Below are 27,384 nucleotides of genomic sequence, written 5' to 3' on the forward strand. Positions count from 1 at the left end.
TATTGTGACTAATATATATATATATATATATATATATATATATATATATATATATATATATATATATATATATATATATATATATAAGAAAAGCAAATCCGAAAGTCTTGGTTTTTACTTTTGAAACTTTAATGCAAGCCACGAAAAGACAGCGATTTAAGGTTTGAATTAAAGTTGCAAAAGCTAAGTATTAAGATTGATTTATGATCATAGACTAAAGAAAACGTGTATTTTCTGACGAGCCCCTACAGTATCAAAGACAAAGAACCGTTTTTACTCCCCCCCTTCACACACACACACACACACACACACACTCTCTCTCTCTCTCTCTCTCTCTCTCTCTCTCGTTGCGTCATTCTGTCCCTTGCTTCCTCACTTGTTAAACTTAAAAAACGAAATAATACAACTACCTGTCTACTTGATCCATAGCATATTTCTTTCTCTCTCTCTCTCTCTCTCTCTCTCTCTAATAACCCCCTTAGTTTTTCTTTTTGTCTTTAAACTTTTATATTGTTTTGGGAAGTTTATTTCATGCGAAAACAGACAACTAAAACAACCTGCCTATTAAATCTATTTGTTTGAAGTAAAGATTTAAAAAAAAAAAAGTCCCGTTTTTATTATCATTATAATTTGATATAACAAAACAATTCTGGGAGTTTTTGCTACCTTGGAAGAAAGAAGTGATTGTCGTCGAACGAAAAAGGTGGTTAAGTAGTTACTCGCGCTACTACTGCTAACACATAGTTGTTAGTCGGTATTGGTATTCTGTTCCTACTACTATTTCTAGTAGTGTAAAGAGAGCGAGACTAGTAAGGAGAGCACTCAGAGCAGACTAGTAAGTCGAAGAAGGATTACTTCACTAACGCACACGCACAGCCGTAACAAGTGCGCCTGCAGTCGGACCGACTGCCACTGCCTTTCGCTGCTGCTGATGTTTCTGATCGTTCAACTGCCGCTGCTGCTGCAAGATGGCGCTGGCGGCGATATGACGTCACTGGACACACAAGCCCATCGGGTGCAGCTGGGGAGCCCTAGGGACATGACGCGAGATTTACCTCTACTCTTCATCACCGGATCCTAAAACCTCCCCTCCGATCAAAAATTAACAACCTAAAATCAACCTGCGGACACTTCTTCGCTGGTGCTGTTGCACTGCATATCGTTCTATTTTTTTTTCGGCTGCGTATACCCACTGTCTCCCCTACTCTAATTTTGTCTACCCCGTCCCTTTTCTCTTCTCCCCTCTGTCTACGAACCCCTTTATTCGTCCTTTTCTCTCTTCTTTTACTTCTGTCATGATCATCTTCAGATAAAAAACAAACCAAAACAACAACAAAGAAATACCAGATGACGATTTCTTCCCTCTATTTTTATTTTGTGATTTAATGTGAAACACTTTTTAGCTTTTAGTTTGGTTCTTTTATACGCAGACTGACACTTGTTAATTGGTAAAATACTTAGTTTCCGTCGTCAACGCGCACCCCTTTTTATGGAGCCTAACTTTCTTAGCTGTTTTTTTTTTCACTATACAAACAAGAAACAACCCTAATAAAAAAAAAATCTGAATAGAACCGAACCAAGATAAATAAAGGGCCCCATATCGTATAAAACACACACACACACACATATATATATATATAACTACAAAACAAATAATTAAAAGTCTTTCATAAGTTTTGTTTTATAATGTAAAATAAAAAAGGGAGCCAAAGTTATTTACTATTAAGTCAAAAAAGAAACTGTTATAATTTTTTTTTGTTAGAAATATTAATCAACTCCTTTTACCATTTTTTTTTTTAAGTTAAAACGTACAGTTGGAATTTGGAAAGAAAACAAAAACTAGAACGATTTTGATTATTATTGAGTCGAACTTTTTTGTTGGCCAGTAACCCCACATTTTTTTTTTTTTTTTTTAGGTTAACCTCTTAAATTTTACCTTGGTTTTATTTCAATGCGCATATCTTGTCAAAAATAAATGCAATGCTGTTATACCAACAGTTAGTCTTTCTCTCTCCCTCGTCTCCAATGGTTGTTCTACATTCTTACATGTACTAAGTCACTAACAAGTGTTATGCATTGCATGTGTTAGCGTAGATTTCCTACCGCTGGATCGGTCTTCTTTATCCTTCTCTGTCGATCCAATTCTTTGATAAACGTCTAGATATTGAAACAAAACTAGCTATTAAAAGAACTTGCGTTCTTAATATGAGAAATCTAATGTTAGAATAAGTCTGGACATTTTATTTTTAAAAACTCTTTAAAAAGAAAAAAAAAAGAACACACACACACACACACACAAGCCGTTAAGTAATCAATATAGGAATTGCATTTCAAAACTGAATCGATTTTTTCGTCTTCGTTCTATCAAATTTTAATATTTTCGAATTCCACAAAATTTCATAATTTATTTAAATGCAACAGCGAAGGCAGCGAGTCTGGGTCGGTCGTCTGTGGCTAGAAGATAATTATTGGTTTTTCGCTGTTTGTCTGTTGTTGTTCTTCTGCGTCCACACCAGTGCAATGTGTCTCCGCCCCCAGTGACGACCGTCTATTATATTTTCTACGGACCTTAAGGTCCTTCACGTCCGGCTTTTGTGGTCTGTAGCCCAACCTGTTGGATGGGTCCCTAAAAAAAAGAAAAAGAAAAAATAGGGAACCCTAAACAACCCTGCTTTGCGCCTACTGTTCCCTACCCAGCGGACAATATGAGCCTTTATCGGTAATTATTTTCATTTATATATTTTTTGTCAATTCAATTATTTGTTCACTTTTCCGTGATTGTTACACAACTTGTTCGCTCAGAATGTTTAAATGCTCACGGGAAGAATGTGTCATAAAAAATGTCATTATTTTAATTATTGATATTATTTTTAAAGATGAAAAAAATATTTTTCAAATATTTTAAAATTTGGTGATTTTTGCATTTTTCGTTGTACCGTTTTTCCAAATGCTCTTATTATTGTTAATAGAATCGAAGACATTGTCCTGTCCGAAAATAAAAAGCTAACTAGAGTATGGCGTGGTGTGGCACAGTGTGCTTGGTGAATTGTGTCAATAAAGAGGTCGACCATCGGAAGCTTTTTCAATTTATTTTCTGTTGGCCTGTCGCTAGATTCCACGTACGAATGATCACCTTCAAAATTAATTATTGAGACGACATGTCGATTTCTTTTTGTCGACATGTCTCCATTTTCTCCTTACTTGTCTCGACTTGTACCGGAGTTTCTATTGTTGTTGGGGGAAACCTGACATATTACTCCCGTTGCGAAATATATGTGAACCTTCGAACGTAATGAGGGGGGGGGGGTAATACTGGATTTTGACCATCTTGCTAATTTATTTAATTTTTTTATTTATAACTTTGAAATTAAAAAAGTTCAAAATTTAACCTGCAGCCCTGTTAGGAAAAATAGTGTATAAAGTAAAAAAAACATACTGACGGAGTCCCGGAAATGGCCAAAATTAAATCGACTTTTTTTTTTTTTTTTTTTTTTTTTTTTTCGGTAAAATTATTTTGTTCATTTTATATATATTTCCAAAATCGTAAACTGCTTCGGCCATTTCCTGGACTTACTCGATAAGTGCTGACTGACATCCTCTGGATATACATTTCTTACAAGTAAACCCCCTTCCCATTTTTTTAATGGTGTTAACTTAAATATGACTTAAAATATTTCAATATCTACATTGTTTTTCCTTCTCCGCGTTTTTGCTTATAATGTAAATGTTTGTCTAAGTTTATTTACTTGTTTCCCACCACTTTCAACCCACTGCGACAATCAGTCATGTGCCACATGACTCATGTGGTCAGTTTATAGTGGTGAACCCGGGAACCCCTTCCTTCCAAAGGAGAAATGCAAAATTTTAAGTGATCAGACTCGTCGATATTCCCTGGTGAGGGCGCCTTAGGCGATCGGCTACAAGCTCCTCTATCTCCCCGGTAAAGGAGGTAATGCTTGTGAAGATGACCTCCTGTGGTTGAACAGAAACATACTTCACTTCAGAGCAAATTTAATTTAAACTGGTCTAGCTACAACCAGTGTCAATAATCTTTCTTTGTGTGCCTAAAATGAAACGGAACTTTCATGAGCAAAGTCGCCTATCGAACACAATTATCGCGGAGCTGCTTCCCGTCTAACTACATGTTCATTTACATCAAATGTTTATTCTTGTTGAACGGTTGTATTAAATAATTCAATTTCAACAATCCATACTAATCATTACTGTGTCTCTCGCCGCCCACCTGACAAACTCAATAATCCTTATCATTGAGTAGCGAGTAAGTAGCCTTTGGGCCTTGATAAGATACATTAATACATTTAAAAAAAATTTTTTTTGTAAACTTTTAGATTAACAGGAATACTCAACTTAATTACCCCCCCCCTCCCATGAGATTCTAATTTTAGACGATTATAGGTGAACACCCTGATTAACTTGTCGGAATGAAAATTTTAATTTAGAGTGTGTAAGGGGAGGACCACATTCGCACATTAATGTAAAATGATCCTGAATTTGTAGTATTTACCTTTCTCTCACCGTGAAAGGATGTGACACACGGTCAGAAAGTGGGATAAATGAGCTAACGCCCCGAAAGCAGAAATCTGCTGAGTCTGAGTAGCCCCGTCAGTATTCCCTTGTCAGGGTGCCTCAGACAACAAGCGATAATCTTGTTCCACCTTAAAGATGAGGCTTGGGAGAGTGGGTCTCCTAGTGCTCTACTCAGAACATTTGCCTCAGTCCGACAGCTAAAAGACCATTGAAATGACCCAGTTTGTAGGTTGTCGCAGTTGGAACCTCAACTGACGTACGTGCGCCGTGTTTGCTCACATGTGATCCTGAGTTTCCGACCCATTCTAACTTTTTACGATTGTTAACTAAATTGTTTTACCACTAATTCTAATTCCGCACAAACCACACAATTGTCTGAAAAGAAAAAAAAATTCCTCCTCAAAATTCAATTAACTCCTAGAATTTAACAAAAACTGGTTAACGCTCGAATGGTCCGGAAATGAGGAGGGTTATTTTTGTTGATTTATCAGAAACTGACCCCCCCCCTTCTAAATTTTAAAAATGTAACGTTTCTATCCAAGTTTTTCAGGGTCTTCACACGTAATCTCCTTTAAAAAAAAAAAAGTGTTAATCCATAGTAACACCGATTTTTAAAAAATAGTTTTAAAGTTAAATTCGTACAAATATATAATAGGAATTATATAGCTAGTTTTCTTAGGTTTAATTTTTTTTTCTTTTCTGTTTAAGGCTTATATTATTTATCGATCACGTATGGTTAGACTAAATTTGATTGAACGAATTTATAGTTTTGCTCGTCTACCGTTTGGATTGCTGTTGGCTTGTGGGTTGTTGTTATTGATGGCTGGATGAAGTGTGTCATGTTTGTAAATGGTCTGGGTGAGTGCGGGAGAAGATGAGAATGTACGGAGGCGGTAGTTAGAGAGAGGGTGGAGGGGGAAACTGTGATGTGACCTATATTTGCTTAGGCTTTCTCTTTTTAACCTGCAATCATCAACTTGCGGTGCCTGCTAACATCATCGTCATCATCATTTTAAACTCTTTATTATTATAGTTAAGTTTTATCGTTTAAGAAATATATATATATATATACACTACTGAGAGAGATGATAGGCATAATTCAATTTAATAATAACCGGATATCTTGAACTACATTTTTTTTTTTTTTTTTTTGGTTATTTCACTGGGTCAGTGCGACTTTTATATGTATGTACGTAATAAATCTATTATAAAAGCCCTTCCTCACCCGCAGTTTAATTATAGTAATATCTGTATTTATACTAAAAATCTTATACTTGATTGAACTTCCTGCTTCTTTAATAACTCCTGTATTGGGTCACTGTGACCTTCTCCAGACATTTACTTATTTATGTATGACTTTTTATTAACATACTTACTAGGTCATACGATCGCATATCGGTTCTCTCTCTCTCTCTTAGAAAGAAAAAAAAACGAGGGTTTTGTTTCTGACGTTGACAAGCGACAACAGAAACTCGTCTGTTTAGCTTTTACGTGAACTTAAATGCTAATCTTCGATTTCTGTGTCATGCGTAGTTTTACTTATATTACGTTTTTTGTTGTTTTACGTTTCAAAGTTATGGGACCTTGCAAAAAAAAAAAAAAAAATGTTGACAGTTTGTTGAACTGTTTTTTTTTCTTTCTTTTTTAATGTTTTACTATTTTATCTGTTTAAAACCTACTTAACACCTCAGTGGGACATTTTGAAATTTCCAAGCTTGAAGTAAAAAAAAAAAAAAAAAAAATTAAGTATTTAATTAAATGCGTTAGTATTTCCGTTAGTAAATTATGGTACGGGTTTGTACTGTACACATAGATGTTGTCAAAAAAACAAATATATAACAAATGTTATCAAAGGCAAGATAAGTTACTTTTCTACCAAACTGGATATTTTTTCATGTTTTTATTCAATGTAACATGTTTATTCAGCTCGAAAAGCATACAGTGTTTACCGATGTATTGGAAAATTCAAAATGGCGCCCGACTCTCTCTTTAACACGGTAAGTTTGGGAAAAGGTGTTATAAATAATAAACTAGACAAAATACTATTAGAAACTCGCTCAATATATGTTACCGTGACATAGGTTGACATATATTTGGTGGGTTTTTAATAGTATTTTGTCCAGTTCATTATTTATAACACCTTTTCCCAAACTTACCGTGTTAAAGAGAGTCGGGCGCTATTTTGAATTTTCCAATACATCGGTAAACACTGCTGAACACGAGCTGAATAAACATGTTACATGGAATAAAAACACAAAAAATATATCCAGTTAGATAGAAAAGTAACTTACCTTTCCTTTGATAACATTTATTTGTTATATATTTGTTTTTTGACAACTTTTTCGAATCTTTGTGTGCAGTGATACAAACCCAAGAGATATGTTTTTACTGTCTACAGTCCCTCGAAAAAGTGGAAAAAAAAAAAAAAAAATCAAATATATAATAAGCAAATGTTACCAAAGGCAACATAAGTTACTCTTCTACCTAACTGGATAGGTTTTAGTGTTTTTCATTTAATATATAAAGCCTTTTCAAAGGTTACATGACCACAAGAAAAAAAATGACCGCGTAACAAATACATGGTGGCCACTTTTTCTTGTGGCGTCGCGTACCCTTTAAACCTGCTTGTTTTTTCGAGCCGATTAAACATTTTACATTATTGTAAAACACTGAAAACCTACCCAATTGGGTAGAAGAGTAACTTATCTGACATTTGATAACATTTATTTGTTATATACACACATCTTTTGACCACTTTTTCGAAGGACTGTAAAAAAAAAAAAAAAAAGTGCCGCGCTATTTTTTAAATCGTATTTCCAGGTTTAATTAAAGTTTTATGGGTTGTTTTTTATTCAATTGTAAGGTTAAAGTACAGAATATGTACAAAACACCCTCTCCTCCCCTCTTAAGAATGGCTTTTTAAATAACCTTATTATTTCAGCACGGATCGCTCTCTGCATGAGTACCATATATATATATATATATATATATATATATATATATGATATGATATGCCTTCCTTGTTGTAATCCTACAACTAACCCTAACTCCGGATGGCAACATACCCTCACACGTACACACTTTTTAAGCTAATAACAGAAAATCGTTACATGTAATTCAAACGTCATGATAAAAAAGGTGATGCTATGTCAAGTTTTTAAGGGTGTTTGCCAATAAATAAAATAAAATCTTTTTTTTTCTTTTTAGTTGAACTAGCTTAGATTTCTAATATGCAATAACTTTTAAAAAACCAAGCATTAAACTTTTGTTGATGGATGAATAAATTTGGGGGAAAAAAAAAAAAGGTCTTTAAAAGAGGGTCTTATTTAAAATTGAAAAACATCATTTCACTTTCCACGCTCTTGCGTACAGAGAACGTTTTTTTCTAAAATGCATTATAAAAATCATTGATATGGCAAACGGAAATGATTTTAAACTAGGCACCGCCAAAAATGGCCGCTAAATCAAGTTGTTGTTGTTTTTTAAAACTAAATTACATTTATTAAAATCCATTATTTCTGAGTAACTTTTTTTTCCAGAAAGATAAAACCCTGAATTTTATCATATAGAAAACAGAATAATGTAAAACTTTTTCTACTATTTTTAATTCAATTTTAAATGTTAAATTTTCCCAAAAAGTTAACAATTGACATTTTTTGTCTTACACAAAAAACGTATTTAAATATTTAAAAAAAAAAAAGCGTTTTTGAAATAATTAATTAATTTATTTATTGTCTAACTAAGATTTAGGATGATTTTATAAGAGAATATGCAAAAATATTATAATATAAGTACCTGAATTTCAAATAATTCCACTTATTCATATAGGTAACCAGATATTTCGCGTCGACGTAGAGTTCAGATCGACTCTGTTTACGTTTTCGTTTGATAATAAAACTATGGAAGACCAAACAGGCCAAAAAAACTTATTTTTCAGTGACGAAAATTTCAATGTATTATTAAGCTGAGGCTGGCCAGTACCAGATGGGTGACCATTTGTATGAGTTTGATTTTTAATGTGTATGTGTGTGGGGGCCAGGCTCCCCAAAATGGGGGGGGGGCAATTTAAAGCAGAATAAAAAAAAATTATTTCAGCGCGTTTGGTCCACCGTAGTCGAAAGGCGGCAAACGTTTTCAAACGGGATCGAAAAAAATGATGCTATTTTTAACACAAAGGGCACAATATTTATCGAATTTTTTTTTTTGTATCGATTATTCAAAGCATGCCCTGTTTAATAATGGTCATGCATTATTCGGCTCGCTAAAAAAAAATTGTTAATTTATTTATGAAAAATTTTAAAATGGCTTTTTTCGTATAAATATTAAAAAAAATTTTTTTGTTTTGCTTAACTTAAATTATTTTACTTAACATATTCACCGAATTTCACACTTCAAAACTCAAAAGCGGGATAATTAAACACAATCGAAGTTCTGATATTCAGACGTCAAAATAAGGTATGCAAACAATTTTTTTTTTTTTTTTTTTTAATCTATAATGCTGTCCCTTACAACAACACAATATGTTTTGTTCAGTTTCAGATGATTATTTTAAGCATATTTGTTCCCACTTCAAAACAAGGGGGGGGTTGTAAGCAAAAAAAATATATATATAAATATCGTTTATGAAAAATAAGTACAATGTTATAAAGTTCATTCTTCTCCTAACAATCGCTGAAAATTTCGTATTGATCGGATAATTACCTGATTTTTGGTAGATTTTTAAAAAGACGGTCCGTCAAAAAGTACTGACCTGCCCCCCCCCCCCCCAGTTTTGGCGGTGCCTATTTTAAACAATCACATAAGGAAAGCAGTAATCTTTTACACGTTGATATGATTTCACATCATTAACGGAAAAAGTTTTTTCATGCGAACAAGTTAACTTTGCATTCGGTTTCACTTCACTAAAAAAAAAAAAAAAAAAATATTAACGTATTTTTTTTTTTTTTTTTTTTTTTTTTAATGGTTGCACAGTTCTTGACTATACAACTTAGAACGAGTAATTTTTGTATTTCCAAAATAGTCGTTTTGGAATGTCAAAATTATAAATGGTTACTCGTTCCATTTTACGCTCTGTGTGAAACCACTCGAAGACTCGTGTTTATTTTGTAGTGAGAGGTAGTAAGTCAGACAACCTCACACACCACCTGAAATTATTTCGGGAAGAAATCCTTCACTTTAAATAAGGCAACGGTGGGCGTTTTATTTATTTATTTTATTTGGTACTCCATGCACTTATTGATCCGTGCTGAAATAATAACGTTATTATTTAAAAAGCCATTCTTAACATAGGGAGGGGAGGGTGTTTTGTACCTATTCTTACAATCGAATAAAAACATAAAACTTTAATTAAACTTGGAAATACGATTTTAAAAAATAGCGCGGATTAGTAAGTGCATTAGCACGTTTTTATTTATTTATTTATTTTCATTATCAAAAAATGTATATATGAATATTACTGCGAACAATGGCGAGGCAGATGAGTGGGGGTTTGGTACTTATGCAAAATACGAACCGTGCTGAAATAATAACGTTAAACCCATTCTTAACATGGAGACGGGAGGGGGGGGTGTATTACTGTACACATAGATTCATAAAAGTTGTCAAAAAACAAATATATGACAAATAAATGTTATCAAAGGAAAGATAAGTTACTTTTCTACCTAACTGGATATATTTTTCGTGTTTTTATTCAATGTAACATGTTTATTCAGCTCGAAAAACATAGTGTTTACCGATGTATTGGAAAATTCAAAATGGCGCCCGACTGTCTCTTTAACACGGTAAGTTTGGGAAAAGATGTTATAAATAATAAACTAGACAAAATACTATTAAAAAAACAACCGAATATATGTCAACTTATGTCACGGTAACATATATTGAGCGAATTTCTAACAGTATTTTGTCTAGTTTATTATTTATAATACCTTTTCCCAAACTTACCCTCTCCGAGAGAGAGTCGGCCGCCATTTTGAATTTTCCAATACATCGGTAAACACTGCATGTTTTCGAGCTGAATAAACATGTTACACTGAATAAAAACACAAAAAATATATCCAGTTAGGTAGAAAAGTAATTTATCTTGCCTTTGATAACATTTATTTGTTATATATTTGTTTTTTGACAACTTTTTCGAATCTGTGTACAGTAATACAACCCCGAAAAGCCTATCTAAAAAATATATGGTCTATTATTGTGCATAAGTGCTATTAATATTTTATCATTAATATTAGTTTGTTCAAGCAGGAGATAGCATCCTACCAGATGCCAACATTCTAAGATTCTGATCGTCCCTTTAAGTGCTATTTTTTAAATATCTCTTGCACTTGGTTCACTAGGTATATTTGCCAGGTAGATTTTTTAAATTCTTTCTCGTGAGTCTAGCTAATCCTATAATAACTAGAATGATACAGATCTTTAAGATTCCAGTTTCTTTTCATAGTGTATTGATGTGTATGCGCAAGACAAAAATGTTTAAAAACAAAAATAGAATCTCGTTTTTATTGTTCCATTAAAAGCCTAAAGTCAAAGGATACAATGTTAGAAAAGAAAAAAATTGAGTTGATGCTGATAAGTGTCTTATTGCATTGTTTCTGAAGAAAAATGACGATATACCAAACAAATGCTCAAAAGAAAAAGGAATGCGAATCCGTAAGTGGGTGCGGGGGGGGCATTGAAAATGGAGTTGTAGAAAAATAATAACACGGGCGGTTGTTGTACTAAAAGACCCCGTGCCGTGCGGGTGTTTCACACAGCAGCGAAACTAAAAAGGCAAAAGTTGGAGGAAGTCGGCTCTGAAAGAAGAGAAGGCGAACGGAAAAAAACCACTTGTAGGATTCGAATTGGAGAAACATATTTTTTTTTTATTGATTTATCTTTACTTACTGATTATTGAAAATATTTCGAGCAAGAAAGTTTGTTTTCGTTGCACCTAAAAACTTTCATATCTATCGTTACGTTTTTAAAATTCTATTCGCTGTAGAATCTTCCACTGTGAAGCAATGTGTGTACACTAATATATATATATATATATATATATATATATATATATATATATATATATATATGCGTCCCGTCACGCAGAAGTTCAGAGTAAGAATGATTTAAAATAAACTGCCGTACGAACTCCTTTAAAATATTTCGGGGGTGGGGCAAATCTTACATTAACTTTTTTTTTTTTCTTTTTGTATCGATTTATAGATTTTATCTCCACCCCGCCCCCTTTAACCTACCAGTTTTTTTGTTTTTTTTTGTGACCATGCATTGCGTTAACCCCTAAAACGATCCTAAAACAAATTTAATTGCCAAATTAAATCCACCATAATGCATTTTAGCTTCATTAATGAATCGATCATATTTTAATCTTTTAGTTGGAAAATAATCTACTTCGTGATCTTTAGGAATTTGCAAGTTTTGAACTGTCGTGACGTATAACAACTCTATCTTTTGGTTGTTTTAAAATTCTTAGCAAATCCTCATGTATTGACGCTTTGTATTTTTTTGTTTGTTTGTTTTACATAATAAAGAGTGAAAAAAAGGTACCTCCACAGAATTCGAATCTAGCTGATTAAATTAACCCAAGTTTTGGGTTTTAGTTTGATAAAGGTCTGGATGTTTTATTTTACGATCTAAGCCAGCATAGTATAAACACCAACATCCCCATGTTAAGAACGGCTTTCGAGGTTGGAAGGTGATTATTCCGAAAGACATTCTTAACATGGGGAGGTTGGAGAAGGTTATACTACCCTGGGTTAGGCCGTAAAAAATACCAAAGTCTGTTCTCAGACTTGGTATTTTTCTGTTCTTCAGTGTTCTGTTTGATACTATTATAAAATTTAACTTTCAACTTTGACAAAAAAAAAAAAAAAAAAAAAAAATAGGTACAGTTACAGTTAGTTTCAAATAACTAAATATACATTTCCTTTTGACTGACCCATTTCTTTTACGTTTTCAATCGACAAAGAGAATCGCCCGTATCTAGATGAAGTAGTTAATCCATATTTTATTGTTTTAAGAATTAAATGCCAAGTTAAATCACTTTGAAAGCAAAATAATATTTTTCAATTAATTCCAGTGGTTAATTATTACATTTTTTACTCGCGTAAAATTGAATCTTTGAACTTCGACTTTTGTTTTTAAAACAAAGAAAATATAAACCAACAGCTGTTTGAGTTGGTCTTGGATGACAATAAATGCTTTGAAAGCATTGCTTTCATGTTAAAACGGTATATGGTTAATTTCAGGCTATTTTGAAAAGAAAAGGCAATCAGTACTTATAAGGAATTGGCACCCAGAAGATTTCAGTACGTAGTATTGATGGCGAATTCTAATTTAGTCCCGGAAATACTTGAAGCAGCTTGGAAAACCACCTTGAGGAACTAGAAGTTTTCATCTTAACCTTTTTTTTTTTTTTTTACCTGATTAGTGTCGTCTGTTTTTATTTTATTTTTTATTGATAGGATTTTCAAAGCCTTCCTTATCGTCATCATTGTTTTGATTCCCAGGTATATATCCATTGATATGCTATGTTTGGTGCTTTTACACTTTATTGCCGAAATTGAAAACGCCATTTTTTTTTTTTTTTTTCACGCACTTGATATCCAAATCTAGGGGAGACATCATTATATGGCCGAACGATTGCTTCCGGAAAAGGAAAGAATAAATTTACCAAAATAAACATTTATTTCTTTGGAAAAAAAACAAAACAAAAAAAAACTATTAACTATTTCATAAAAGTCCAATGTTGCTTTAAAAGTAAATAAAGAAAGTGAAAGAACATATCCGTAATTGTTTAATTGGAAATGTTTCGATTTAATTAATGAGATAGGGAAAGTTTTTCATGGAACATTTTTTTGGTTTGTTTTTTATTAAAAACAGAAAATTGAAATGACATATTCATAATAGTTTAAACTGGGCGAGCGCCATGTGAAAACCAAAACATTTATTAGTTTTTTGTTTGTTTGTTAATTTTTTTCGTGTGTGTGTGTGTGTATTTTTTTTGTTTGTTTGTTTTTTTTTTTTTTTTGTTTTTTTGTTTTTTTTCTCGAACAAATAAATAAACATTTTTTTGAATTGTCAAGATTCATTTTCTCAAGTAATATCGGTTTACCAAGTTTCTGGAAGAATTAAATCATAATTTTAGTTTAATTTAACGTTTCCGGAAGTAATAAATGTTAATTTTGGTAAATTTATTCTTTCCCTTTCCGGAAGCAATCGTTCGGCCATATAATGATGTCTCCCCTAGATTTGGATATCAAGTGCGTGAAAAAAATGGCGTCTCCAATTTCAACAATAAAGTGTAGAAGCACCCTATGTTTTTATGTAGAGTGATGTGGTTCTCTGTTGATTGTCTGTGTCGGATATATACTCGAGTCAAAACAGTGAAAAGAATATGCTGTTGTTATAACCCTAATTATAACGTTCTGAAGTTTTTGTTTTTCAAAATAAGTTGTATCTTGAAGCTTTAGGCTCATGTGGGGTGGGCTTTATTAAAAACAAATTCTGAATGTATAATTTAGTTTCAGCACGTATTCGGGTCGGTAAATTAAGTCCTGAATTTGATATATGTATTACGATTTACCAGACCACTTGTTAACTATACTGCAGGTCATTTTGTTAATGACACAAAATACGCATTTCGTTTTAAGGGCTAAATAATAAACTTAAGCGTACAATTTTAAAGTATCCGTTTTGCGAAGCCTGAAACGCACATGTATTAAATATATATATATATATATATATATATATATATATATATATATATATATATATATATGTTGCCCTCGTGGAGAAGCAAGAAAATAAGGATCACAAAAGTGTTTAATGCAAGAAACATTGCAAATGGTATGGGGTTCAAATGTTTTAATTTTCTTTTCGATTCATAGATTTACTTGGTTAGGAGACTAGTTATACTTTATCTTTTCTGTCCTCGGTCAGTGGAGGAGAGATCCTTCATGACAGAGGCAATTTTTTAATATTTTTTATTCCTATCCAGAGTGCCCCTTTATGGGAGTTGGATTTTCCCACATTGAAACCAGACCTTGTGCCTAACTGCCCTCTTGGGGAGGCAAGTAAATAGGAACTATTCTGCCTTCGATCAGTAAATGGCCAAAAACGTTTAAAGTAATGGCACTTACATCTTTAATTTTAAATGTCGCCATAAGTGCCAATCTGAATAAGCACTGTAATTTTCATTTTTGTTTCAATCCAGAGTTGCCATTTCAGGAGAGCTGAATTTTCTCTACATTAAAAACTGACCTTGTATCTAACTCTACCCTCGTGGAGAGGCAAATAAATAAGTACTTACTATTTAGTATTTACATATGTATTCTAGAATTTGTTGTTTCCCCGACAAAAGGCCCTGTAAATTTACCCTTGTCCGTCCGTGTTTCCGCACTTTTCTCAATAACTACGCCTTGGAATTTTTTTGAAATTTTGAACAAACATTAAACGAAACGTGATAGGAGTAAAAAAAAAAAAAAGTAACAGAACGGATTTTCCGGAAAAATTCTTATTCTCTTAGGGGTGCCTTTCGGGTCAAGGGCTCATTTTTATGTGAAAAGAGCAATAATTTTGTTTAAGGTACGTAAAATATGGTCGACGGATAAAAGCGAAGTATTTTGAATTATTTCAATGAGACTTTATTAGACAAGAATAAACATAAACTTTGGCTATTTTGACTGATAGCGTCGAAGGGGGTAAAAATGGCCGAAATATGAAACGTAACACATTCCGGCTATTGAAAAAGAATACTAAGTACTTCATTTAACTGGCAATTGAATAAAAATAAAATACATGAAATCGACTTTTTTTTTTTTTTTTTTTTCGGGTGGGGGCGTAAATTTGAAACTAATTTTAATAGAAAAACTAAAAAAAATAATTAAAATAAATACTATTTCACAAGAATTTAAATTAAACAAATGAACGAATCTAGCCATCCTTTTTATTTGCAATTATTTTATTCAACTTCGTTAAATGCAAAATATTTTGGTAAAAAAAAAAAGTTGATTTTATTTATTTTATTAGTCGGAAAAACGCGTACGTAAGTGTCTAGTAGCGGCCATTTATTGGCCATAAAGTGAGTAAAAACTAAAAACTTTTTTCAGATAGGTAGAAGACTAGCCTTTGATAACATTTATTTATATTACTTTTTTTTTTTTTTTTTTTTTTTTTAAACGCTCCTTCGTAATTAATAGTCGGAAAAGACAAAAAAAAAAAATGGTATTTTATTTATTTACTTTATTATTTTTTATTCAAATTCCAGTTAGTAGAACGATTCTACTTTTAATAAGCTTGGACACGTGTTTCGTTTCATATGCCCGATGTTTCATATTTCACAATTTTGATTTACCAGGAGATTTCGGCCATTATTATTATTATTATTATTATTATTTTCGCACGCTATTAGTCAAAATGGTCAAAACTTTGAGGTTAATTTTAAAACCTCGAAAAATTCGTAAAAGGCCGACGACACTAAGTATGCCGATGGTTTAGGTGATAGTTTAAAAGAAAATTTAGGTACTTATTTAAAGAAAAAAAAAAAAGGTGGCTTTCAAATCGTAAACTACTTCTTCAGCAATTTCCGATACTGTTGAAATCCTGTGGATACCCTTCATGTTTGATGCCTGCGTTATTGATTTTTATTTTATTTTTTTTATATAGCAATTTTAGTATTCAAGCCGTTATATATATATATATATATATATATATATATATATATATATATATATATATATAATCATTATTGTAGACTACCTACCCCCCTCCGCACTTAAAAAAAAAGATTCTACATTTTAGACTATTACATGTGAACATGTATAAAAAAAATAAAATAAAAAAAAGTTTTAATTCACATAAAATGCCCCCTCCCGCATACAGCATTTCAGCTTTCTAGACGAGTTATCTATTAAAATTTTTTTCGCTATGGGAGATAAATTCTTTGCTTGGGGGGGGGGGTGACTGAATAGCCTTAAAAGTTAGAATGGTCAGTAAGTGGAAGATGATTTTACATTAGTCATGTATGAAATTGATCACCCACTTGAAATTCTATTTTATTTATGGTGCTCACGTGTAATCGTCTTAAAAAATGTCTGTTCTTTTTTGTGGTGTGTGAGGGCAATTTAGGCGAGTGAGTTATTCAACTGTTTTTATTAAATTCTTAATCTCATTTTTTTTTTTTTTTTTATGGTTTATTTAGTGTTATATGTAATAAATGCTAGAACTTGCTCCAAACTTTTTGTAGAAAAGACCCATCATTAATGGGAAATTGAATTTTGCAATAAACAATGAAAAAAAAAGTCACGATAATCATACGCAGTGCGCGCGCACGCCCTTGACCTACTTTTGCGAATCCTGTCTAGACCTGCGTCGAGTTAGGGTTAGTGTCCATGTCCAGGTCTCCATATTGAGATCGATAAAATCATTTCTCGCCATGCGAAATTAGCGTCGCTGTGAAATAGTGGACAGACATCTGCGTGAGTTTAGGTCGAGGCAGACATCTTAGGAAAACGATCTCTTAAAATATTCAGTGACGTGACTGCATTCCATTCTCTTTTCGGCGATTGTGCAATATAGTTGAGAAAAACAAATAGACAACAAATAACTGTAACCAAACGCAGTAAAATTTATTTTTCTACTTATATATGATTTGCACGAGGGTTTCTGCTTCCACGGTAGCTATGTACTAACAGAGACCTGACGTTGCCCGGGATTGAATTAGGATCAACGAATGTTCCACACTTCCAATTATTGTCATCGAAATCAAATGAAATGGCCCATTTTCAATCATATTAATTGATGATTGCCTACTATAGTCGGGTGCACTAGAAGAAATTTCACATGCCTCCTCGCAATGACTTGGTCCATGATAGTTTAGTCTACATTTCACTGTAGACAATCTTAGGTTGATTTTACATACTGATTTGAATTAAAGTTTAAAATGCAAAAGTTAAGTATCATACTTCAATTGTGATCTAAACAGACCTTCATTTAGAAATTGTCTTAGAACTTTTTTTGCGATTATCGATTTTGGTACTTAGGTTTTGTATCAGAATACCTCCTATCTAAGAACACTTCCAGACACAAAGTACATTTGTGTGACATTTTACAAAAATCGGCTCAGTCGTTTCGGGGTCTATAGGGAACAAATGAACTCGCACGCAAATAAATTACCATTTTTATATATAAGTAGATATATTTGTTATCGTCACTTTTATTTAGCCAGGTCTGTTTACTTTTCAACATGAACGATAATTTTACCGGGATTTGCTCACGAGTTACAAGCTTAAAACGCTTAAATTTGATATTTTAATTTGTCCAGATTTTCTCAATAACTACGCCTTGGAATTTTTTTTTTTTAATTTTGAACAAACATTAAACGAAACAAATGTGCCTTCACGTATTATGATAGTCATAATTTCAAAAGTAAAAAGAAAAGAAAAAAAAAAGGATTTTGAGTGCCATCAGCTAGAATCGAACGCAGTTAAAGCTGATGACGTTTACCACTGGCACTTACGCTAACGTGACACGCATACGAACTGATTAAAAATAAAGATGAATGTACAAAATGTATGATGATTCTTTAAAATTTGACGCCTTTTTTGACTGTTTAATAACTATTTTTCGGGACAAGATCAAAGTGCAGTATCTGTTCTTCAGAGGCTGCACTTCAGTTTCCTGTTCTGTCAGTGGAGGAGAAATACTCACGACTGAGACAATTTTTTATTTTTGTTCCTTTTCTCCACGTTAAAAAACGACCCTGGTGTCTAACTCTGTCTCGTGGGGAGGCATTGTAAATATGAATAACTATTTTAACCGGCTAAAGACCCATAAAAGATCGGTCCATAAAAATTCAATCGTTTGAGGCACCTTAGCGGCGCTTCCGCTCTGCGAGTTTTAGTTTCGGAAAAGATATGGAGACAAACATAGCCTTTTATATACTAGATTATTATTATTATTATTATTATTATTATTATTATTATTAATCGACGCTAATAAATGCATAGAGGCTGACTTACACGAGTGCTATTCCTCTAGCGATCGGCTTCGATGTTGTACGCAGTTCGACTTAGGGAGCAATTATTATTTTTACAAGGAAAGAATTTTTGCGTGTATGGCCTAGTTATATATTTATTTATTTTGGCTTGAACTTTGCGCTTTATTATGATTTTTTTTTTTTTTTTTTTTTCGGCCGCAGATTATAGTTATAGGAGAATTGGTGCAAGTCCAAATTAGCACTTGTGGTGATAAACAAAAAGCTTTAGCGTGTACCTACCTCTCATGGAATGTCGTCGATCGAAACACAGTGAAATGTTATTTGGTGCAAGTGCACTTTCACTTATTGATCCGCGCTATTTGTAAATAGTATTTTCAAGTTTAAAGTTTTACGATACCTGTTTTTATTAGATTGTTAGGTGAAAGTACAGAATAAATACACAACACCCTCCCGTCCCCATGTTAAGAATAGCTTTCTAAATAACGTCATTATTTCAGCACACCACAGCAGTGCACTGCAACTCTGCAACACTGCAGTGCACTAGTGCAGTGTCACTGCACTGCTCAATAATTGCATGAGTACCTTTTTTCTTGAATAAGATAAAAACTACTCGACAAGAACACTAGTGTTTTTGTTTTAATGATTATTTTTTATTCAAAAATAAAAATTTAAATTGTTCAAAACGTTTTTTTTTTTTTTCTTCTCAAAGCTCATTGGGGATTTTGGTAAACAGATACAACAGAATACCGACCAGTTTTTTAAAAAAAATTTTTAGAGGTAATCGAGGTCTCTGACAACGAATTTGATAATCAACCCCCGAGACAAATTTACCGTTTGCATGGTATTAACCCCTGAACACACGAACTACTTTCCGCCGTTTTACAGCTTCCGTTTACGCTACGCGCGAATGCGCGGTAACATAAACCACGGTTGTTGAATGTGCCTTCACGTAGCAAACTGCCGTTTCACATGGCGTACGAATCTTTTGTGGAACATTTAAACTTGTACGAAAAAGAAGAAAAGCACTCCAATGTGGGGGGGGGGGTAATGTCGGAAAGACTTTTGGGTTTGTATTACTGTACACATACATTCGAAAAAGTTGTCAAAAAACAAATATATAACAAATAAATGTTATCAAAGGCAAGATAAGTTACTTTTCTACCAAACTGTATATATTTTTGTTTTTTATTCAATGTAACATTTTTACTCAGCTCGAAAAACATGCAGTATTGGAAAATTCAAAATGGCGCCCAACTCTCTCTTTGACACGGTATGTTTGGCAAAAGGAATTATAAATAAAAAACTAGACAAAATACTATTAGAAACTCGCGCAATATATGTTACCGTGACATAGGCTGACCTATATTCGGTGGGTTTTTAACAGTATTTTGTATATTTTTTATTTTTAACTCCTTTTCTCCAAACTTACCGTGTCAAAGAGAGTCTGGCGTCATTTTGAATTTTCCAATACATCGGTAAACACTATATTTTTCGAGCTGAATAAACATGTTACATTAAATAAAAAACACTAAAAACATATCCAGTTCGGTAGAAAAGTAACTTATCTTGCCTTTAATAGCATTTATTTGTTATATATTTGTTTTCTTGGCAACTTTTTCGAATCTGTGTACAGTAATACAAACCCAGACTTTTTTTTTTCTTCTTCAGAACAGAATTAAAAAAAAAAAAAATTTGTATATTTTAGTTTACCGACCCCTCGGCATTCACCTCTAATTTGTCGACTTTTAAAAGTTTTCAGGTACGCCGAGAACGAATATCGCATTTATTTTTTGAGCAAACATGTAGTTATCCATATTTGAAGACATTCAGTATCCAACGTAATCACTATTGTTTTTGCTGGCGGCCATCTTGTTTCCCATTTAGGAAAAAACGCCCAAAAACAGCCAAACGGAGCCAAAAGAGCTAAAACATGTCCCTAAAAACATTTTTCGGCTTCAATGCCAAAATGACTCCCACCCCCATCCCACCCCACCCTTCCGGATATTTTTCCGGTTCCCGATATAAAAACGGTCATCTTTTTTTTTTTTTCACTTTCTTAATTACATTAATTTTTTCACTGTCTTACTAAAATGCGCGCACGCGCGTAGTCACTTCACGTTTCACAAGGTGCATGAATACATGGCGGACATTTTAAATGACAAGAAATATTTTTCATAAAATAAAGTTTTCACTTCATTTAAAAGTAAAAATATTGCTGTCAGTAAGTTTTCATGAGCTGTTTACAAAAGCATGTTTTGTTTTTCGTTCTTTTTTTTTGGGGGGGGGGTATTCAAATATAGAACTTGTGTACTTTAACAGGTGCTTCTGCTTCACTGCTTCTGCATTTTAATTAACCGTTTTTCCATGGAGGGGCGAGGGGCGGGTGTGTTTTTATTTATTTTTTTATCAATTAAAAGGGATTAATACCATGCAAACCGTAAATTTGCGACGGATTTGATTATTTGTGGCCTGCAACATCGAATATCCCTAAAAAAAAACAACAAATTAGTGTTCTGGTCGGTATTCTGTTGTAGCGAAAGATAATTTTTACCTTTTAATTTATTTTAATAGTACTGTTTTTAATTTGTGATGTTTTCTTTACGTTTTTTCCTTTCGATCAAGATTTCTTGGAATTTACCACACACCCCTCCAATAAACCTTACTTTCTTTTGCGGCAACGCCGGTGGTGGGGACGGGGGATTCCAGTTACACGTGGCATCTTTAGCTTCTTTTGGCGTTTTTCGTTATTAAAGAACAAGATGGCCGCCATTAAAAATGGTAAGAATTACGTTGGATACTGAATGTCTTCAAATATGGATAACTGCGTGTTTGCTCAAAAAATAAATGCGATATTCGTTCTCAGCGTATCAGAAAGCTTTAAAAAGTCGATAAATTAGAGGTGAATGCCGAGGAGTCGGTAAACTAAAAATTTACCAATTTTTTTTTTATTGGCGGACAATTTAAAATTCGAAGAAAAAATTGTCTAAAACAAAATTTAAAAAAATACATTACAGTCCTTTCTTTCTTTTTTTTTTCTTTTTTTGTCTTACGCAGTTTTTAATGCGGTTTAAAAAAAACCTAAGCACCAAACATTTTCGTTTTTCGTTTTTTTTGCGAGAGGGGATTCAATTACAGGACCTATTGTGTGGCTTAACAGGTGCTTCTGCAGTTTAATTAACCGTTTTTCCGTAAGTAACGCGCCGACATTTACCGATTAGAATACATTTTAACATTTTTAAATTTTACTGCTTTGTATTTACATTGAGGGAGGAGGCGGGATGGTGTGGGACACGCGCGTTCCCTTACCCGCCTCCTCCTCCCCAATGTAAACAGCAAAATCTCCCAAAGAAAAGATTCGTACGCCGCACATTCAACAACCGTCATTTATGTTACCGCGCGTAGCGTAAACGGAAGCTGTAAAATGGCGGAAAGTAGTTCGTGGGTTCAGGGGTTAATACTCTGTAAACGGTACATTTGCCCCGGGTTTGATTATCAGATACGTTGTACGCGACCTCGATTACCCCCTCAAAAAAAAAAAAAAAAAATTAGAGTGGTCGGTGTTCTGTTGTAGCGTATTTACCGGGATTTTTTTTTTTTTTTAATTACCATATTTTTCATGCATATGCTCTAAAAATGTTTCAAAATTATTTAATATTTTTTCACTTTTCATGTTATGCCTCTCTATACATGGCCTCATCGACATGAGAGCATTTCATTTCTCCTACTGATCCCGATATGTATTTCAAAAAATCATATAATAACAAAATAATTCGCAAAGTTCAAGCCAAAAATAAAAAAATATCCATAAAAAAAAAAAAATCCGAACAAGCTAAAAAAAAAAAAAAAAAAAGCCATAAGAAAAAACTAGGCGCTCCTGAAGTCGAACTGCGTACAACATTAGAGCCGATGCGTATTTCGCTGCTAGAGGGATAGCACTCGTGTATGTCCGCAAAAACTTTTTTCGACGATTATCATAGATTAGACTTAAGTATCATATTAACAGATAAAAAATTGTTACTCGTGCACTTATTGATCTGTGCTAGGTGTGTCAGAAATTTCGTGAAAATAGTGAATAATTCCACCCATCTTTCCAAGCTTATAACTCCTCGAAAAATGTAATTCAAGCCCTAATTTTTTTTTTTTCAATTAAAGGAGCAAGGACCATGGTTTCATTAAAAAAAAAAAAAAAAAACAACAAAAAAAAATAACAACAACAAAAAACGTGTTTTTTTTTTTAAAAAAAAGGTTTTAATTTTTTTTTTTTTGTTTTTTTTTTGTTTTAAATTTGAATATATTATTTATTGACCTTTTCTCTTCAATTGATGATATATAAGACTTTGGTATATAAATTAATTATTTACTTTTTAATAGACATTTCAAAATGGAAGGCGTGAATTATTCGACCCCCTGTCTTTCCAAGCTTATAACTCCTCGAAAAATGTAATTCAAGCCCTATTTTTTTTTTCAATTAAAGGAGCAAGGACCAAGGTTCCAATTTTTTTAAAGAAAAAACAAATAACGTGGTTTAAAAAAAAAAGGTTTTAAACTTCAAACTTTACAGGTAAAATTCTAAAAAACGTTACGTTTTTTTTTTTTTGTTTTACATTTGAATATATTATTTAATGACCTTTTCTCTTCAATTTGTAAGTAAATTAATTATTTACTTTTTTGTAGAAACTTGAAAATGGGGGGGGGCGTGAATTAAAAAAAAATCGTTTGTCTAAAATATATTCAGTTTATTGGAAAGAACATAAAATTTCACATTGAAATAGTTTATTTTGGAAGTATAATCCATAAAGAAAATAAATAACCCACTTTTAACAGAAATTACGAGATTTTTATATTTTATTCGCAGTTTCGTGTTAGGGGTGTCAAAAATTCCTACAAAAGTTCTGATACACCTAGATCTGTGCTGTAATAATAATAATAATAATATTTAAAAAGCCATTCTTAACATGGGGAAGAGAGGGTGTTTTGTACCTATTCTGTACTTTAAACTTACAATTGAATAAAATAAAAAACAAAAAAAACATAAAACTAGGAAATACGATTTAAAAAATAGCGCGGATCAGTAAGTGCATTGCATTAGCACCAAAAAATGTTTGAAAAAAAAAAAAACTTTTAAGGGGGTTCATTTTTTGTTACTACGTTCTACTTTATTGCTACCTGACTTACTGTCCATTTCTTTACCGACGTGTCACGTGATTAGAATTCCTTCTAAAAAGTCATTAATTTTAATTTTTTCAAAATTTATTCTGTTAATATGATACTTAAGCCTGTAATCGTTGATAATCGTCGGAAAAAAAAAACCTATTAAGAGTGAAAAGCGCGCATTTTTAGTGGGTGGGTACACTCGTACAGGTTCGGCGAACCTGAGGTTCACCTATGTATCTTGTCGAACTTGGGAATCTGCACAGAATTTGGAACAGAACTTTTTATTTTAATCCATGGAGTAGTCTACTCTCGTTCCGTCAGCCATTACTGAGTAATTCTCAATTGTATTTTTAGTGTCCTATCCAAAAAAATACCCAAAATACAATTGCGAATTACTCAGAACTTTTACCCAGTCATGGCTGACGGAACAAGAGCCTGCCACCCTAAATAAATAAATAAATAAAGGCAACATATCTTATGTAATTCGTAAATACATAAAACTTTGAGAAAACAAAGGCAAAGTAAGACAATTTTATGTTCAAATTTCCTTTCTGAGAAACAATAAATGGAAGAGAAAAAAATGGAAAAGGCAAGATAGCAATAAAAAAAAAGGCAAGATAGCAATAAAAAAAAAGGCAAGATAGCAATAAAAAAAAAAGGCAAGATAGCAATAAAAAAAAAAAAAATGGGTAAATGTTTACAACAGAACACCGACCAGTAAAATTTGGTTCCAAAAAGGTTTTTAGGGTCGCTGACAACGAATCTGATATTCAAACTCGTCGCAAATTTACCGGTTGCATGGTATTAACCCCCTGAACCCTCGCACTATTTTGTGCCATCTCACTGCTAGGTTATGGTGTGTCAGAAATTTCGTGAAAAATAGTGAATAATTCCACCCCATCTTTCCAAGTTTATAACTCCTCGACAAATGTAATTCAAAACCTATTTTTTTCAATTAAAAGAGCAAAATTTAAAAAAATAACAGGTTTAATAACAAATTATGCAATATTTGTTTGTTTTTTTTTAATCGGTTTTCTTTAAAAAAGATTTAAAGAAAATCAACAAATTTTAATTTGCTTTGATAAAATATATGTATACATAAATTCCAAAAAATCACTTACCTATAAAAAATACTATTCAATTGGTACTTCCATTCTTCATTGTTGAGAATTTATCCATATTTATCTTTTAAATTCAATGTAGTTTTTAAATAAAAGAATTTTTTTAAACAAATATTTGAAAAGGCCGCCATTACGTAAGCATTTTTACGGTGTTAGCGAAACGCCGAAGCGGTGTTTGTTTTTGTTTTGAACTACGGATGGACAGAAGGACATAAAAACCACACGTTTGCATTAGCCATCTAGCCTTGTGCGTGAAGAAATATGTGTCCCCCATAGATGAAAAATAGTCATATTTTACTCATAAGTTTTTGCCTTAAAAAAAAAAACAGTCGAGGGATTTTTTTTTCTTTTCTTTTCTCAAAATACATGAATTTTTGATTTAATATATTTTAATTCTTCTTTATCAAGTGAAATTTTTTTAATATCTAAAAAAAAAGAAAATATTTAATGAAATAGAAAAAATTGTCATCAGCGTCCAATATTTACTTGACAATCTAAGCATAACATAAGCTTCCACTTAAAAAAAAAAAAAAAATCAACGTGGTTTTAAAAAAAAAAGTGTTTTACACGTTGGACTTTACAGATAAATTTCCAAAAAACACATTATTTTTGTTTTAAATTAGAATATTTTATTTGTTGATTTTTTTTTTTCATCTTCAATTTGTGATATATAAAACTTGGTGAGTAAATTATTTAAATTTTAATAGACATTTCAAAATAAAGTATTATATTTGGTTTATTAGAAAGAGCATAAAATTTCACATTGACCCTAAAAATATTGTATCAATTGAACCAATAGAAAAATGTTGATAAAGTTTTAAAGTTTAAAAATTGATAAATATTTAACATGTAAAATTCTATTGATTTCATTACGTAAAAAAAAAAAAAAAACATGGCTGCATGAAGGCTCGCCGGCACTTTGTAAACTGTTTTGTTTTTTTTGTTTTTTTTTTAATAAAAATATTTCTATTATTTTTAAACAACTTTAATAGTTTATTTTGGAAGTATATTCCATAAAGAAAATACACTTTAAAAAGAGAAATTACAAGTTTTTTTTTTCATATTTTATTTGCAGTTTTGCTTTAGGGGTGTCAAAAATTCCCCCAAAATTCTTATACACCTAGGCCACCGCATCCCAGAGTTCTACTGTATTCCGAAAATAATGTAAATTGATCGAATAGTTTTAGTTGAAAAAGAGTTTCTTTATAAAAATAACTCCAGTTTTTCCAATGTCGCCATGTTAAGAATAGCTTTCTAAAATTTCGCAAGTTTTAAATTATTTGGAATTATCTCCCTTGTTTCCAGTATGTTGACAAAATAGCACCGGGATATCGTTGCTGTTCGCTTAGACATATTCGATATTCTTATTTAAAAATAAAAGTATTTGATTAATTTACATGATTCGTAGTGTACAATATTTTCTTTCTGTCATGAGTACTACATTGTACAGATTTTTCTTTGTTTTCGTGGGGCAGGGAATTCTGGACAAACACCAGTTTGTTGCGTGCATTAAAAGTTCTGCTTCCTTAGATTTAAATTATGTGTTGCTAAGTTAACTAATCTGGACCCCTCCGTCCTCGAGGCACTTGCATATTGATGGAATTTAGAGTGTAAACTGCAAAAGCATAGAATAGTGACTTTTTGAAATAACATTTTACATTATATTAAATCCAGGACCATCCATATTTGGAAAAAAAAAAAAAAATGCCATTTGTTCATACCTTTAATAATAAAATTATTCAACACCTAAATTAACTCAACAGCTGTTAAGTTTTTGAGTTTTTACATTTATTGATACTTGCGCACTTATTGAACTGCGCTATTTTTAAATATTATTTTCAAGTTAAATTCAAATTTTACGGTATCGTTTTTTGTATTAGATTGTTAGGTGAAAGTACAGAATAGTTACAAAACACCCTCCTCTCCCCATGTTAAGAATGGCTTTCTAAATAACCTTATTATTTCAACAAGGTTAAATAAGTGCACCAGTACCCATTTATTAAATATGCAATAATTGTTTTAGAGGGAGAAATTTATTGATTTAATTAAATCACCCACTCCACTTTCTCAAATAAAGAGATTCTACTTTTTAGGCGACTATGTATGAACATCGTAGAAAAATTGGAAACTTGAGTGAAGAAGGATCACTTTCGTATATAAATTGAACATAAAATGATTCCGAGTTAACTATTTAGTGTTAACTAATTTTGTGGGGTTTGTATTACTGTACACATAGATTCGAAAAAGTTGTCAAAAAAACAAATATATAACAAATAAATGCTATTAAAGGCAAGATAAGTTACTTTTCTCCCTAACTGGATATGTTTTTAGTGTTTTTATTTAATGTAACATGTTTATTCAGCTCGAAAAATATACAGTGTTTACCGATGTAGTGGAAAATTAAAAATGACGCCCGACTCTCTTTGACATGGTAAATTTGGCAAAAGGAATTATAAATAAAAAAAAAACTAGACAAAATACTATTAGAAACTCGCTTTTTTTTTTTTTACTCACAATTCATAGTTCGACTGAGAAGGTTGTAAAATGTGTAATCGCTTAAGAGTAGCCTTC

The 27,384-nt window shown here is 32.1% G+C and overlaps 1 protein-coding gene across 1 annotated transcript in view; it reads left to right on the forward strand.

Moving 5' to 3' along the window:
- Positions 1–327: 327 nt before the first annotated feature.
- The window catches only part of LOC145279849 (uncharacterized), a 67,343-nt gene continuing 40,286 nt past the window's right edge, over positions 328–27,384 (forward strand). Inside the window, exon 1 of the mRNA XM_080131295.1 lies at positions 328–2,719. Coding sequence (XP_079987421.1) covers positions 2,706–2,719 — 14 coding nt within the window. The 5' untranslated portion in view covers positions 328–2,705. The remainder of the gene's footprint in view (positions 2,720–27,384) is intronic.

This window comes from Euprymna scolopes, chromosome 7, assembly GCF_053919585.1.
Source record: "Euprymna scolopes isolate OS-2025 chromosome 7, ASM5391958v1, whole genome shotgun sequence".
NCBI lineage: Eukaryota > Metazoa > Mollusca > Cephalopoda > Sepiida > Sepiolidae > Euprymna > Euprymna scolopes.